Here is a 16,423-nt window from a genome sequence, read left to right as displayed (position 1 = left end):
TAATACTTCCAACCAAAGACCAACCCTCAGGCCTCCAAGTGGATGCTGACTGCTGGAGAAGCTGTGCAGCAGAGTGGAATGAACCACGGGGTCCCAAGGGCTGTGAGTGGTTGGGAAAGCTTAGACAGCCACCTCTTTCTCCCTCGGTGGGGCCGGGGGTTCCGCACCGTGCTTTCAGTTAACAGGCGAATGTTTGAACCACCGTACCACGAGGACTCAGAACATAACAAGAGAATATCCTTAAAAACGACGATTTCCAACCTTGCTTCAAGAATCAGCATAGTTATTTCTCTGATATGGCTTGGCACCTCAAAGCCCAAATATTTATTTATAGCCCTTTAATAATATCAATTAAATCAAGGAGTGATTAAAAGAGACAACACATTGATCTTGTAAACACGCTTGGCAAGATTGCCAAACTGTTTCTGCATTTTATGCTGCAGATGCAGTTAATAATACAAAGGGGTGGGTGGGTGGGGTGTGGAGAAATCTATTCCAGCTGTGAACTTTACCAATGATGTGATGCCATACATATTTGGGGTACTTTTATTTTTTTAATTTTAAAACTCCTTTTATGTAATGCTATTACAATCCATACTACGACTGAAAAAAATGCATTTAGCCATCCATGGCTAAAATATAAAAAAATACATAAAATATTTATGTTGCTGCTCTGGCTTGTTTGTTTAATGCTATGTAAGTAAAACTTTGGGCTAAAGGTTGCGTAAAAGTTAGCACTGATCCATAATTGGGAATGAAGACAAACTTGAAAGGAATCATTCTGAATGTTTATAGAGAACAGAAAATGCAGGCCTTTTGTTTTTTTTCCCCCTCTGCCATATTCTCTTTAGAGTCAACGGGAATCCAACATCTGAAAATGAAAAGGGGCAATGGGGAAAATCTTCCCCTGATAATATCATATCCACCTGGAATGCTGAATAAATGACTCGCATATGTTATAGAGATTGTATGCCTGTGGTCCATTGATCAAACTGGAATTATCTGGGCCATACTCGAACATAAGGCTTATCGCATACATTTCCTTTTTACTAATTCAGTAAATGAACAGATAGTGAGCATCTATTATGTGCCTGATCTGGGTATCGGGACTGGATATCAAATGAAGTGTACTGTAATACTTTTAAGTCCAACAACCAAGAGAAAATGAATTCAGTGGTCACCAATTGTCTTCTCCTTCCCCTCAAATTACTCATTTTCTGTCGCGGCTTGACAATGTAATGCATAATGCGCCGTATGGACTTTTATCTTCATTCATCAAACAGGGAGAACATTAAACCTTTGAAATGAAGTTCTAATAATCAGTAATCATTTCTGGGGAAAAAATTTCTAAGCGCCACCATTTAGTTGTGGAAAGAAGGGGCTGGTATATAAAAAGTAGGAGGGGAACAGCCTTTTGTTATGAAAACCAAAAATGTCTCAATGACGACAAAATGTTTCTTCCATTCTAGTTTCTACTCCCCCAAGAACCCCACCACAGGGCGTTCCCAAAACAAACAACATAGAACACTGAGAACAAGGCATGACTGGCCAGGGTCAGGGACCCCATGCCAGGAACGATGGCGAATTGCACACCTGCCACCAGCAAAGGGCTGCAGTTTTTGGTCTGGAAGGAAAAAAAGCCTGGGGGTGGTAGGGGTGGTGGTGTTTAAACTGTATGAAATTTTGAAAGCACTTAGGAGGAATTGTGAAATACTGAGCACGAGACTTTCTAACAGGGAGGGAGCTGCGAAAAACCATTCTCAGCCCTGAGAGAACGGTTGGCATGTATGTAATTGAAGAAGGACAGGACATGCCACAGCCTCATTCGTTATGGGATCTTCTTTCTGACACAAGAACAGACACCAGAGGAAACAAGACGGGACAGAGCTCTGCTCACACATATGTGTTTTCCTGTGAGAGGAACCTCAGCAGTAGGAGAGCCGGGGAGTAAACCAGAGCTGTTACTTAAGGCAGAAGGAAAAGTCTGAGATTTGCACTGAAATGGAAAGTTTTCTTTACTTACTGGAAGACCAAGGGGTCCTCTGTCACCCTTTTGACCTGGTTCACCCTTCAAGCCTTTAGCACCATTTAACCCTGGTTCACCCTAGATGCAAAAGCAAATGCCAATTTTGGTTGCTATCATTGGGCTATACACTGGGAGAGAAGAGAGCCAGTCTCTGATGTGGTTGCAAATTCCAGTTTTCAGTAACAGCAAAGTCAGGTGAGAGTTCGTCTCGCTTTTGTTAAAAACAAATAAATAAATAATAATTGGGGTTTGCTCAATGTTATACATGGAAACGGACAGCTGAATTATATGTTGGGAAAGCCAAACTCCCAAGAAGACATGTTCCTTATAATCAAGCTGCAGACGTCTGAGGTCCTGAATTTGGGGGTTGCATCTAAAGGGAATTAATTTTCTCCTGCAGTGCTGTGACCAAGTGAATCAAAGACACTCCGAGTGGAGGGTGCCAAGGAAGCTGGGAAACCCTGCTCCGCTGGAACGGAAACTGGAATATGCAGGACAGTCATATACAGATATTTTAAGCCTTTAAGCATGTCGCCCAGGGGAATGAGATCAACATGTAGCAGCTGATGTTTGAAGTGGTGCCACGTAGTAGCAAGTCCTCATTCACTGACATCGCCAAGGCAGTCCAAGGCGTGGATTAATCAATAGAGCAGACAACAAATTGTCAATCCCACCGGAGAGTATGAAGATCAGGGGACTTAAAAGTTTCTTCTACTGCCTGTCTGCCTGTCCAGAGTTAGAAAAGAAGGAGGGATGACTTTAATTCAAGATGACATTACAAAGTCAACGCTAAGTGATATCGTTTCTAGACTGTCATTTTTAAAATGCAATACTACACGCATTTTCCACCAGCAGCAGACTCTTAAATCCAGACAGTGTGCTGACCTATGTATTTCCCATATGTTACAATGTCGTTAGGTGCCATCGAGTCGGCTCCTACTCAGGGCGACCCTATGCGCAACAGAAGGAAACACTGCCCGGTCCAGCGCCACCCTCACAATTGTTCCTATGCTGGAGCCCATTGCTACAGTTACTGTGTCAGCCCTTCTTGTCCACGGCCTTCCTCTTTTTCGCTGTCCCTCTACCAAGTGGGCTGTCCTTCTCCCAGGGTGGGTCTCTCCTGACAAGTCCAGAATATGTAAGATGAACAGACATTAATTTTGTCAAGAAAAGCTTGAAAGACTTGTAACAGGAATGGGATTTTGGGCTCAGATGCTCTCTAGTCTTGCTGAGGTGGGCGCAACAGATCTGAGTCAATGGAAGAAAGGATTATACTCGGCACATTCCTCCAGTTTGTCTGGTTATGGAAACCCAGGTGGTACTTTTTAAAACATAAAACTACCTAGGCTACAGTAGTAGCATAGGTGAATCTTCTCATCAGGCAATTTTAGACAACATCTACCTATGGAACCTTTGAGTTTTTATAAGTAGCGGACCTTTCAAATACACAAAAGAATGAGCACATTAGCATGATGCACTGCTGCATTTTGAAGAGGCACCAAGTTTGTGTATTTGCAGTGCTGCAACTGTAGGAATTCCAGGTGTGCTTGCTAAGACAGGATACCGGGAATGCTGCCGAATCAGAGGTTAGGTGAGGTTATGCCCAGAGCTCAAGATTGTTGTTGTTAGTTGCCAATGAGAGATTCCAATCCATACTTAATGTTCAATGCCAATGAATTGGTCATCACGCTTTAGGCTGATGGCTTTGCCTATGCGTGGGATTCGGCTAGTGGTCCTGAGCCGATGACCAGTGAGGGAAGCCTTAGAAGTCCATGAAACTCTTCAGAGAGCGGTCATGCATTGATTGGAGTGAGCATTCATTGAAGGGGAGTTTATATACAATCCAACCCAGTGCCCCAAAGACCGAACTTCTGGTCTGGACCTAACTTCTAGTCCTATCATTCTAGAGCTATCATTAATTAGCAATATGCCTTAGAGCAAATAAGCAAACGTTCCTGGGTCTATTTGTCATTTATAATGTCAGAAGACTAGCATAGGTAAACTGTGAGGTCTTTTCAACTTTATCAGCTACTGAAATCTATGATTGGGGTAAGGATCAGAAATCGTAGCATTTGCTCTTGGATTCCTCTGTGATAAAAAAAAAAAAAGAATTAGTAACACATCCTGGGTGAGCCCACTACCTGACCAAGAGAAGGGGGTCCGGTTTCCTGAGTCAGACCTGATGCCACCCCTAGAGCTAGATGCCTCAGAAGGGTGCCAGCCTCCCCAAAGGAGAGGGTGGATGGAGTTTTATGATACCTTGTGCCAACACTGTATTTATGGGCCCCACCCCTTCACTTTTAAAAGCACCAACTCACCACCAGGGAGCTCTGGGGGGCCCTGACTTATCTCACAATCAGCCTAGAGGAGTAACTTAGATTTTGGGTCAAAACAAAACATCAAGTCACCAGACAACAGTAACCACTGCCACTCAGTAGGTGTTCAGCAACAATAGCATCAGCTATCTTGCTAAGGGTTTTGCAACCATACACCATGAGATGATCACGCAGGCTAGGTGAGTCAATGGAGGTTCACAGAAGGCAAGGAATCTGAATCGTATCACATAAGCTCCCTGGAAGAAGCAGCTTGTCTTCTGGGGCTCATTTGAATCCCAGAGTATGTCTCTCAGTCTATAAAATGCCCAAGAACAGGTTGAGACCAACTTCACTACACCAGCTGCCCTAGTTCTGAGAAGGAAAGGCTAGTCTCTATAGTTCTCCTACTAATCACAAGCATGTAGCGTACAATGCATGCTTATGGCATTAGCACCCTGATGCGCCCCACCCTTCTGAACCAGTGACTTGGGAGAGAGCGCAGCATGACAATGCTCAGTCAGAGCACTGAGACACAGCACTGCTATATGGCCAGTCAACTCTCAACTCAACTCACTGCCATCGAGCTGAAGCCGACTCTCAGTGACCCTACAGGACCAGTAGAACTGCCCCTGTGAGTTTCTGAGCCTGTCACTCTTTATGGGAGCAGAAAGCCTCTCTGTCTCCCCAAAAGTGCTGGTGGTTTTGAACTGCTAATGTGTAACCACTATACTGCCAGGGCTCCTTCCTATATGGCCAGTAAGGAGCATCCATTAATAATTACCCAATACATAACTAAATATACCATAATTAAAAAGAACATCTGGATTCGTCTGATAAGCTAACTGGATTCATTTCTAAATAGTTCATTCTGAGTGTATTATGAAACACTTCAAGGAAAAAGGCGAAATGAAAAATGGCTTCTCTGCGGGTGGTATCAATTCCATTTTTGTGTGAGTCATCTTGTTTTGTGAGATTTAGGTATCTGGATGCTTAAAGGCTTAAAGATTAATAACATTACTTGACAAAGAAATAAGACAGGACAGACATGCTTCAGTCATGCGTCTTGATGATTAACAAGGAAACAGAAATCAAATAATTGAGAGATTTATGAGATTACCTTTGGTCCAGGAAGTCCATGGGGTCCCTGAAAGTGGAAAACACAGCTTTTAATGAAGAGCCAATTCACTGGTTCTCAGAAGAAGTGAATGTTATGTAAAATAATACAAGAGCGGCAAAACAAAGATCATGTCTGAGCTGTAGGTAGGGGCGGGAGAGTGGACTTTCTGACCAACCCAAAGTTGTCTGCAGCTCTTGGCGTCCTGCGAGAGGGAATCCATTGAACAGCAAAATCTGACTGCTCACCATTTCTGGTAGGGAGGAGGACATCTGTCTGGGTTAGATGGAAGTGGAGGGGGCGGGTAGGATTTGAGCCCACATGACTCCTATTTCTCAATTTCCATTTTTTAATCTGTGTGGAATACGTAAGAGGTTTTATGACTTTAAGTGGAACAGATATAAGACTTAAAGCCAGAAAGTAACTCTAGGCTTTTAAGTGTCAGGGAAGGGGAGAACATTTCTATTATGCACAGCTCTAGACCCCAGGTAGTGAAAGGAGCCCTTGACCCCTAATGAGTTAAGCATTGGTCTGCTAACTGACAAGGTCAGCAGTTCAAATCTGCCAGCCACTCTGCACGAGTCGGCTTTGATTTGATGGCTATGAGTTGGAAGTACAGAGATATATAAAACAAGAAGGAAGTGGGGGATACCACTCAAGTTCAGGATCCTTATTTCATTTTAGATTAAGAAAAGGAGTCTCATACAGGAGGTCTCAAAAAACCCAACCCAAACTCACTGCCATTGAGTCAATGCTGACTCACAGTGATCCTACTGGGCACGGTCGAAGTGCTGCTGTGGGTTACTAAGGGAGTCGAAAGCCTTTTCTTTCCTCGGAAGAGTGACTAGCAGTTTTAAAGGGTCTTAAGCATAACCACTAAGCCACCAGGGTGCAACACTGTACTGTTATTCTGAGTATCTATTGCTCTTCAAAAGACCAGCTCATCAGGGGACTGCAACAACTGTTTGTAAACAGGACAAAGACATAATGTTTGCACGAGTCAGGACAGAACACCACATATTTTAGGTAAATTTAACTATAGCGATTAATGAGTCCATCGAAATTAATTAAAACTTACTATGGATTGCTTTAACTTTTTCAAGTGCTTTAAATAAACAGTTTGGGGAGAGGACTTTGTTAATATTCCTTAGTGAAACATACAACTTCAAAGGGGAAAAAAAACCCTCCTTATTAAAGAATGCATGATTCTAAACACCTGGTTTGCAGAACGCTGTGGAAGACGGTAGAAGCCCCAATTCCCTTTGAGAGTCCCTGCATGGATTGAGTCCCTGATAAATCTCCAGTGTCCACAAACTAGGAATGTGAACAGTCCTGATACAAAACAAAGAACTCTGTAACGTGGCTCTCAGCAAGGCACTTGGACTGGAATGTACACTTTGTCATTAGATAACACTTTGGACCCACTTTTAATTCTAAAATTGTAATATCCTCTGCTTTTTCTTTGTTTTGTATGATCATCGTTTCTGGGTCTTTTTTATTTTTTGTCCTTGTTTTGCTGGTTTTTCTGTATAGGAAAGCCAGGATGGGTGGATTGAGGAAGACAGTAAATGAAAGAACAATGACCTGGGAAAAGGGAAGGGGAGGGCGGGGGAAATGGGAAGTCAACACCAATGGGTATAAGGAGGAAGAGAAAGTTCCAAAGTTGATTGTTGAGATGATTAGCCACCCCTTCTTAATATGACTGAACTACTAAATTGTACGACATGTTCATTACAGCTCAATGAAACTGATAACTGAAACATTGCATGGGAATTTGTTGCACATGTCTACAGTTGAATTACATTTTTCTTTTAGATAAGTTTGCAGATAAACATTTTCAGGAAATGGTGGCCATCTTATCAATTCTTCTGATCTCATTTAATAATGCTTAAAATAATGCTCAAAATTCCATCAAACTAAATAGTTTCATGATATGAACAGGCATTTGCTATTTGACTTTCTAACTTCAGTGGAGGGAGTATTTTTTAAAAAGGGTCAAAACAATGTTAGTTGCTTATTTGTTTTTTTGGGTGGATATATATTTTTTAATAATTAAATAATTTTATTGAGGGCTTGTACAACTCTTATCACAATCCACACATACACACATTGTGTCAAGCACTTTTGTACATTTGCTTCCCTCATCATTCTCAAAACATTTACTTTCTACTTGAGCCTACTGAACCCTTGGTATAAACTCTTCATTTTCCCCCTCCCTCTCCACCCCCCTCTCCCCCATGAACCCTTGATAATTTATAAATTATTAGTATTTTGACATATCTTACACTGTCCGACATCTCCCTTCACCCACTTCTCCGCTGTCCATCCCCCAGGGAGGAGGTTATATGTAGATCCTTGTAATCTGTTCCCCCTTCTCCCTCACCTTCCCTCAACCCTCCTGGTGTCGCCACTCTCACCACTGGTCCTGAGGGGTTCATCTGTCCTGGATTCCCTGTGTTTCCAGTTCCTATCTGTACCAGTGCACATCCTCCAGTCCAGCTGGATTTGTAAGGTAGAATTGGGATCACGATAGTAGGGGGAAGAAAGCATCCGTGGCCCTTCTGCAAGGGGATGTCCAATTGCCCACAGATGGGCCCTGACTCCCCACTCCACGCTCCCCTCATTCACAATGCTATGGTTTGTTTGGTCTTTTCTTATTCTTAATAAACGGTTTCATTTCTTGGAGTTAGTTGGCATTGTAAACTGGCAGTGAGGAATGGTGACTGAAGCTGGAGCTAGACTCTGTGGCTTAAGTCATTCAAAGGCTGCTCTTTGGTGGAGCAGGAGAAGAAACATGATTGCAGTCTGGCTGTGTGCTTGAAGACATGTGGCTGACTGGGCCATCCAATAGGACCAGACAGGCCTTCTGTTCTGCATTCTTATTCCTAAGCACCCAAAGCATGCTAGCCTTAACAACCAATCATTAGTTACGGCATTTGGGGACTTAACACATCTTTAAAAGTTTCTGGTGTGCTTGGCCATTAGCGGAAAGGTTAGTGGCTTGAACCCACCCAATAGTGCTGCAGAAGAAAGGTTTGGGGATCATAGCCGGATTATAGCAAAAACAAAAAACAAAAACAAACCCAAAACCCTATGGAGGAGTGTGACTAGTACCACCATCACACAATGAAGCATCATGGGTCTGAATCAACCCGAAGGCACAAGTAATGTGCCTGAACATCAGTCATGAGGGCGGAGTGACTTATCTTCCCTGGGCACAGAGGGACACCTGCAGTGAACAGTGACCCAGTGTTAAAATGGCACAGTGGAGCCATTGATAGGATTTCACAAGGAAGAAGGAGAATCAAGAGAGGCTGAGTGCCCTAAAGTGGAGGTCAGACCTTCCCTTTACAACCTTTCAATCAGTTCAGATGCCACGTCTCTGTGGGTTTAATGAGCTTATTGCAGTGGCTGCCCAGATCTGACTGCACATATGCACAGTTTAGGGGTTTATCAGGGAAGTAACGCGTTTCAATTCAGAGTCAGAAATGAGTCAGGATACAGATTTTCTGTCAGGACAGTTTTTTGACCACACCCACACTCTGACCCTTAATCTCGTGGCCTCTTGGGCCTTTTGGGCCAGATTAAGTGTTACAAAGTGTTACAACGCTTCCTAGCTCTCCATTCTGCAGGCAAACCTCCTGGCAAAAGGTACTCATCTCTCTCCCTCTTTGTACCAGAACGCCTCCTGTTATGCTATTTCTGTTTCTCAGCTGTGGCTTCTCGCTGCCTCTCACGCTCTCTGGTGTTATAAATCCCTGCCTCCTGGGTCTAAGAGGTTCCTAGCATAGGGACCCATGGTGAAAAGGACACACTGCACTCCAATGTCTTTTTGTGGTGGGAGTCAGGTCTCACATTTCTGCTTCTGGGATGGCTCATTTTATGCCTAAAGGGATGGCAAAACGGACCAATCTCTCTGTGAGGGTTCCGCATACCTTATTTGCATAGTTCCACCCCTGAAAGATTCCATGCACCTTATTATTAACAAACTGTCCAATCTCCCTGGGGGGGCCACACACACCCTATCTACATATAACTGCACCCAATCTTTTGGTGGAACTTGTAAGATGTTGGCTAGACAGGCCATATACAAACCATCCATCACACCGCACCCTGGTACAATGAATCAACCTAGGAGTGAATAGGGCAGAGCCTAGAAATGTATGCCACATGTGAAAGCAAGCGTCACTTCTTACAGCATCATTTTGTCAACATTCGCATGGACTAGTTCATTCAAAGATCTCAAACTCCACAGCTGGCTAGGAGCATTCTTGAGGGCCATGATGCTTCATCTTACTTTTCTACTGAACAAAACCAAAAACTGGAGGGGTGGTTTGTTAAATAGTTAAAACCGTTGCCAATGTTCATTTCATAAAAGTGGAATAAAGCTCGCCAGAATATAACTGTCCTTTCCTTGTGCCACCTGTCATAAAACGACTCTCTCTCTGTGATAGGTAGGTTTATTGTGCCAACCTAGCCAATAGGAACATGTGGGATTAATAAGGTAATAGTTTGATTGGAGGGCAAAGAGATAAATGGCTTGGAAAGCCCCGCCTGTCTCTTTCTTGCTCTCTGGTGATTGAACCAGTGTGCGGCTGCCTTAATTAGTTCTCTGCCTCAGCTTTCAAGCTACACCACCTGTGGGACACTCAATCCGTGGACTGTGTTGCTAGAGCTTGAGGTTCCTTGGAGACCTGCTTCGCCACACTCTGGTGTATACATCGCTTGAGATGGGGACTGTTGGATCCTGTCATCTGGTTGACTGTTGGTCACCCACCCTGCTGTTTGATGCTTGTAGCTGGACTGCCTGTATTGCGCTACGGAAGACTCAGCTGTCTGCTTCCTTGTCTTTGGACTCAGCAGCCCATGTGAGTGGAAGGACTTCCAGTATATTAACTGTTCCATGGAAGTGAGTTGAACTGAGCCCTCTGTACTGCTGTCTGGACTAATTAGCTGTTATATTCCTTCGTGCTCTATCTATCTATCTATCTATCTATCTATCTATCTATCTATCTATCTATCTATCTATCATCTAATCAAAAGTGTCCTGGTTTTGTTTCTCTAAAGAACCCTAACACAGTCTCCAACATTAAGTAGACAAGAGACTGAATAGACAACACTGTCACGTCAACGCACCTCTATGCATGCGCCTGCCTCATGTTTTCTGTGCCTTCCACCGAGGGGCATTCAAAACACAAGCTGGCTGTTTTCAGGGAGGTGGGCAATGTCTTCTCTAGTAGCACACTCATATATAAATGATTGCATGTCGAAGGGGAAGGAAACTTACCATGGGGCCTGGTGGGCCGTGGGGACCTGGTGGGCCCGGTGGGCCTATGATCTGTGTGTCCAAAGAAATAAAACATGGATTTGGTTACGTCGTTGAGATAAGGCGGTTCAGCTTGCCTCCCCTCCTGGGGTTCTGCTAAGACCATTAATAGCTGCGGAGGGTACTGGAAGAAGGGATGCATTTTAATTCTCTAGTTGAGAGAGTCCTTTATAAGAAGAAGGAGAACAAGCACTGTTACAAAAATAAAGGTTGTGCTCCCAGAGCCAGAGTAAATCAAAAGTACCTCCGAAGGAAAGGAAGCAACTGGTGACTGAGAAATGCAATAATGCCACAACCATGATGCGACCTTCAAATATCTCACTAGGCAGAAGCTGGGCTTGGGGGTGGGGGTGGGGGGTTGTGCTCGTGGGGAAGGACATATGTTCTACACTGACAGGGCCCTCCCCGCCAGGGCTGTGGGGAAGTCGCTGACTCTCTCCTCAGGGGCAGACAGCCTCTGAAAAACTGTTTCCAACCCAGGCCTCTGAGACCCTGGGTCTCTCATTGTAGCAGGCCGGCAGCTATTTCTTCCAGGGTTTGACAAACCAAGACGTTCAAGGTCTTTCTATTGTTGATAAGCCATCTGGTGCAGGTTGCGCTACGTAAATAATAAGCCCGTTTCTAGGTTTTCTTGAAGCCACACAATACAGCCACCCAGACTTACGGAAGGACCTTGAGGACCAGGGAATCCGGAGTCTCCTTTCCCCCCCTTCATTCCGTTGGCACCCTGCAAACAGCCAGGGAGCCCAGTGAAGCTGGAGAAAGCCATTGCAATGTGCAAAAAACAACGGGATGTTCACCTCCCCCCCAATCCAACATCCTGGGGGAAACTTTATAGCATTATTCTACACAGGATTTGTAGAAGAAGATTTAAGGACTGGATTTAGTTTAATTGGTTACACTTATCCAGTGTTAAATATGTAGGTTATAAATGTTACAGGTTTTTCATGGCGTCTGCATTTTAAATGGCAGAGGTCAGGCTTTTATATTTTATGGACATTTATTTATATACTTCCCTGTTTAAAATTAATATCTAGGGCAGTGCTACATTTTCCCTTTCAGATGTTCAGTAAGAAAACACACGCATACACACAAATATTATCCCATAGCAACCATGCAAAAACTAGTCTTTTGAGGAGAAGCTCATTTAAAAACGCTTGTACTTTTTTGCTGTATTAAAAAAAAGTATGTTTCATCTTATAATGGACAGTTACCCCCACTAAACTAAAGAGGCAAAATACACTAATTTTACTATCTTCTAGTAAAAATCATTCAGGAAGACATGAATATTTGTGTTGCAACTTATTTGATTAAGTGCTTTAAAAGTTGTTCTGGTACCCCAGTTGTAATTAACCAGTACTCCCTCAATGAGTTCTAATTAAAGACACTTTATGAGTAGCCATGTGGGACTACAAGTTAAGAATACATGCCTCTTTTCTGATGGGTTGACTCATCTTAATAAAAGCAGTCATACCAAGTATAAACATACCGGTAATCCAGGAAGTCCAATTCCTCCTTTCTCACCCGGCATACCTGGGTCTCCCATGTCTCCCTTTGAGCCTTTGAAGCCCTACACACATAGATATGGTTTTATGTTAGAATCCATCATATTGATCCCAAGTTGCAGGTAAAATCATATTCCAGATTAATTTTGCCAATAGTGTGTCCTTGGCTGAAATGAGAGTCCCTGGGTTGTACACATTGTTAAAGTGCTCATCTGCTAACTGGAACTCTGGATGATTGAGCCCACCCACCGGTACTCAGAAGAAAGGCTTGTTCACTATTTATGAAAGCAGGTAAGCAAGCAAGCAAAGAAAACCAACCACTGAAAGCCCTGTGAACCAGTGCTCTACGCTGACACACGCAGGAGTCGCTATGACTTCGACAGTCTACTGGACAGCAACCGGCTCAGGTTGAAGAGTTTTCATTTGAAGGTACAGTTATTTCTTATAGCAATATTTTACACAGAATCTACACCCATGCTTACCTCGTTTAATGGGTCATCTGCCCCTGGCCCCAGGCTGCAGAAACTTGTTTATCCATTTCACATTAAAAATGATTTAAGGGGAAAAAAGTGTCTATTCTTCTTAACTAGACCTGTTTCATAGCACTTAGTAATTCCGCTTGGATGGATAGAGCTAAGGAATCCATCAGACCCTGGTTGGTGTTAGAAATCTAATGATTGAGAGCAACAGGACAGCCAACCCACTTGACTGAATGTCAGACGATCTCCCACAGCGCTACTTCCCCTCTCGCAGAGACTGTGTGCTGGGGGCATAGTGTTTCCCGTTATGCATGGCATTCATAATGACTAACATGGGCCAAGTCAGTCAGTCAGTCACTTTTTAAGATTCTCATGTAATCGTGGATTAATATAGCAAGTTATGCAACATACCTTCCTTTAAAAAAAATCAGCTTTTAATTTTATATGACATTATGCAATTTCAACAGAATACTTGTATTGTAAAAACACTACTTCTAAGCTTAATTTTCTTATGTAACACTTTAAAAAACAGCAACTGTTTTATTGACACTTCATTCACACATCATGCAATTCAATCACTCAATCACATCAAGAAGAGTTTACAATCATTAACACCATTAGTTTTAGAATATTGTCTTCCTTGGATTCACTGTTACTCATAGAATTCCTGTTTTTTAATTGTGGAAAAGTCATACACAATAAAACATAGTCCAATTCAACAACTTCAACATGTATAACTCAGGGCCATTGATTATAATTCTTCGTGTTGCACAACTATTATTGATATCTTTTTCCAAATTATTCCACCACCATTAACATAAACTCAATGCCCCCTAAGCACAAACCCCTCCTTCTCTCATTGCAACCATAGGTCAAGTTTGCTTCCTTTATTTTTTGCTTTTAACACTTTTTCTTGAGGGGTGAAATGTATCCTGCCTCACTCAAAAAAATCCCCTGTATTTCATATGATTGGCTTTACTTTAGCCATATTTTGGGTAAATACTGGCAGCCCACCCCACTCTACATCATGATGCCAAACCTAATCCTTTTAATCAGGTCCTGAATTTTGAGTTAGGCTCATTTTCCCTTGGTCAGATTCTTTATGGTAGGAGTCAGCAAACTAGGGTCCATGGGCCAGCCCCTGACTGCTTTTGTATTGGCCTAAGTGTCTTTTACACTTGAACAGAGATGTTTAAAATTAAAAGGTGACAGAGACCATTTATGACCGGAAAAGCATAAAACGTTTACTCGTTGCTCCCCGGAGAAGGCCATCATGCTTGATGAAGTAGAGGGACAGCAAAACAGAGAACGGCCCTCAAGCAGGTGGACAGACGGACAGTGGCTGCCACGACGGGCTCAGGCACTGGAACCACTGTGAGCACGGCGCAGGACGGAGCAGCGTGCTTTGTTGTACACAGGGCTGCTATGGCACCTAACAACACCACCAACAACACCTAGTCTTTTAGAGAAAAATTACCGACCCCGGTTTTAGGAGACGTCCTTCAAGAAACTGCCACACTCCACTAATCAACAGGTATCCAGCTGCCTGTCTTTTTTTTTTAAATCATTCTACTGGGGCTCGTACAACTCTTACCACAATCCATCCATCCATCCATTGTATGTCAAGCACATTTGTACATGTGTTACCACCAACATTCTCAAAACATTTGCTTTCTACTTGAGTCCTTGGTATCAGCTCCTCATTTCCCCCCTCCTTCCCTGTTCCCCACTCCCTCACGAACCCTTAATAAATTATTATTATTTTGACATCTTTTAAAAAAATCATTTTATTAGGGGCTCATACAGCTCTTATCACAATCTATACATACAATTGTGTAAAGCACATTTGTACATTCACTGCCCTCATCATTCTCAAAACATTTGCTCTCCACTTAAGCCCCTGGCATCAGCTCATTTCTCCCCTCCCTCCCCGCTCCTCCCCCTCATGAACCCTTGATAATTTATAAATGATTATTTTGTTGTATCTTACACTGTCTGACATCTCCCTTCACCCAATTTTCTGTTGTCCGTCCCCCAGGGAGGTTATATGTAGATCCTTGTAATAGGTTCGCCCTTTCCACCCCACCCTCCCTCCACCATCCCAGTATTGCCACTCACACCACTGGTCCAGAAGGGAACATTCACCCTGGATTCCCTGTGTTTCCAGTTTCTATATGTACCAGTGTACATTCTCTGGTCCAGCCAGGTTTGTAAGGTAGAATTGGAGTCATGATAGTGGGTGGGGAGAAAGCATTTAGGAATTAGAGGAAAGTTGTATATTTCATCGTTGCTACACTGCACCTGACTGGCTCGTCTCCTCCCCATGACCCTCCAGAAGGAAATGTCCAATTGCCTACCGATGGGCTTTGGGTTTCCACTCCGCACTCCCCTCATTCACAATGTTATGATTTTTTGTTCTGATGATGCCTGATACCTGATCCTTTTGACACCTCGCGATCACACAGGCTGGTGTGCTTCTTCCATCTGGGCTTTGTTGGCTGTGTCTTTTCTAAGGAACTAAAATTTTTGGTGGAATTTTTATTTGTTGTAGCAACATGACATGAAATTTTGTGAAAACTATGAACTATGGACCTGGTTTTCATCTTGTATTATTTGTACTCATGGACAATTTATTGGTAATGATTTTATGGGGTATTAAAACTCTGAGAGGAGCTACTGGTAGATAAGGAATATGGAAAACAAAGCTAAAACATCAATTAGCTCACATCTCTCTGTGAGTGTCTAATCTTAAATCAATTGTTTATCCAATTGACGTGAAGGAACATTGACAAATTGGAGGCCCCAAACCCACCATTAAGATAATTGGGCAGTCCCTCAGCGTAGGGCCACATGGAAGGGATGATAAATTTAGGGAGTGGTAAAGTACTTACGATGTACATAACTATACCTTAGTTCTTTAATTAACCCCCCACCCCTTACTATTAGGGACTTTGTTTAACCTCATTAATCGTGTTAGACCTGAATATGTTCATTTTTATAATTAAGAGTGTTCAATGATAGTTAACCCTTCAGAAACAGTAAAGGGAGTAATGATTCCCTGAGGGTATGGGAAGAGAGGGGGAGGAAGAGGGGAAGGGGAAGCTGATAGCAATGATGATTGTATATCCCCACTCTAGGGGAATGAATAATAGGATTGCAAGTGAATGGATACTTTGGATGGTGTAAAACACAGCAAATAATAATAATTTATAATATAATAATAAGGATTATTATATTATAATAGGGTAGGGGAGGGAGGGGATAAAGGGAGGCTGATATCAAAGAGTTCAAGAAGAAAGAAAATGTTTTGAAACTGATGGTGATAGCAATTATAAAATTATGCTTGATCTAACTGAATTATGGATTGGTATAATATCTGTAGGAGCTCCCCCAAAACTTATTAATAACAAAATCAATTGCTTCTTGGAGTTAATGTCATTAAGGTCTAGAATATATGCTGGTGAAAAAAAGAGGTGATCATAAATCAATACTCATATTATTGGCTCCAAACCTACAATAAAATGAATAATGCTGCCTTTGCTGATTCGGCATTTCGTTGAAAATTACCTGCTCTCCATCAACACCTGGGATTCCCGGAGATCCTGGTTCTCCCTGTTAAGATAAAAAAGGAATGGCTCGCCTTCATTTATGTTGATGG

General features: G+C 42.8%; 1 protein-coding gene across 8 annotated transcripts in view; it reads right to left on the bottom strand.

The window, feature by feature from the left end:
• The window catches only part of COL25A1 (collagen type XXV alpha 1 chain), a 580,731-nt gene that overhangs the window by 31,332 nt on the left and 532,976 nt on the right, over nucleotides 1-16,423 (bottom strand). For all 8 annotated transcript variants that reach the window (XM_045284160.1, XM_045284159.1, XM_045284163.1 and 5 more), the window contains 5 exons: nucleotides 16,333-16,377; nucleotides 12,271-12,351; nucleotides 11,446-11,508; nucleotides 10,743-10,793; nucleotides 5,459-5,485 (listed from right to left, as the gene is read on the bottom strand). In XM_045284160.1, coding sequence (XP_045140095.1) covers nucleotides 5,459-5,485; nucleotides 10,743-10,793; nucleotides 11,446-11,508; nucleotides 12,271-12,351; nucleotides 16,333-16,377 — 267 coding nt within the window. The remainder of the gene's footprint in view (nucleotides 1-5,458; nucleotides 5,486-10,742; nucleotides 10,794-11,445; nucleotides 11,509-12,270; nucleotides 12,352-16,332; nucleotides 16,378-16,423) is intronic.

The sequence above is a fragment of the Echinops telfairi genome, unplaced genomic scaffold (assembly GCF_000313985.2).
Source record: "Echinops telfairi isolate 266 unplaced genomic scaffold, ASM31398v2 ScPeMD7_7468;HRSCAF=8506_0, whole genome shotgun sequence".
Lineage (NCBI taxonomy): Eukaryota > Metazoa > Chordata > Mammalia > Afrosoricida > Tenrecidae > Echinops > Echinops telfairi.
The sequence above is the reverse complement of the archived record's forward strand: the minus strand, read 5'-3'. Positions and strand labels throughout refer to the sequence as shown.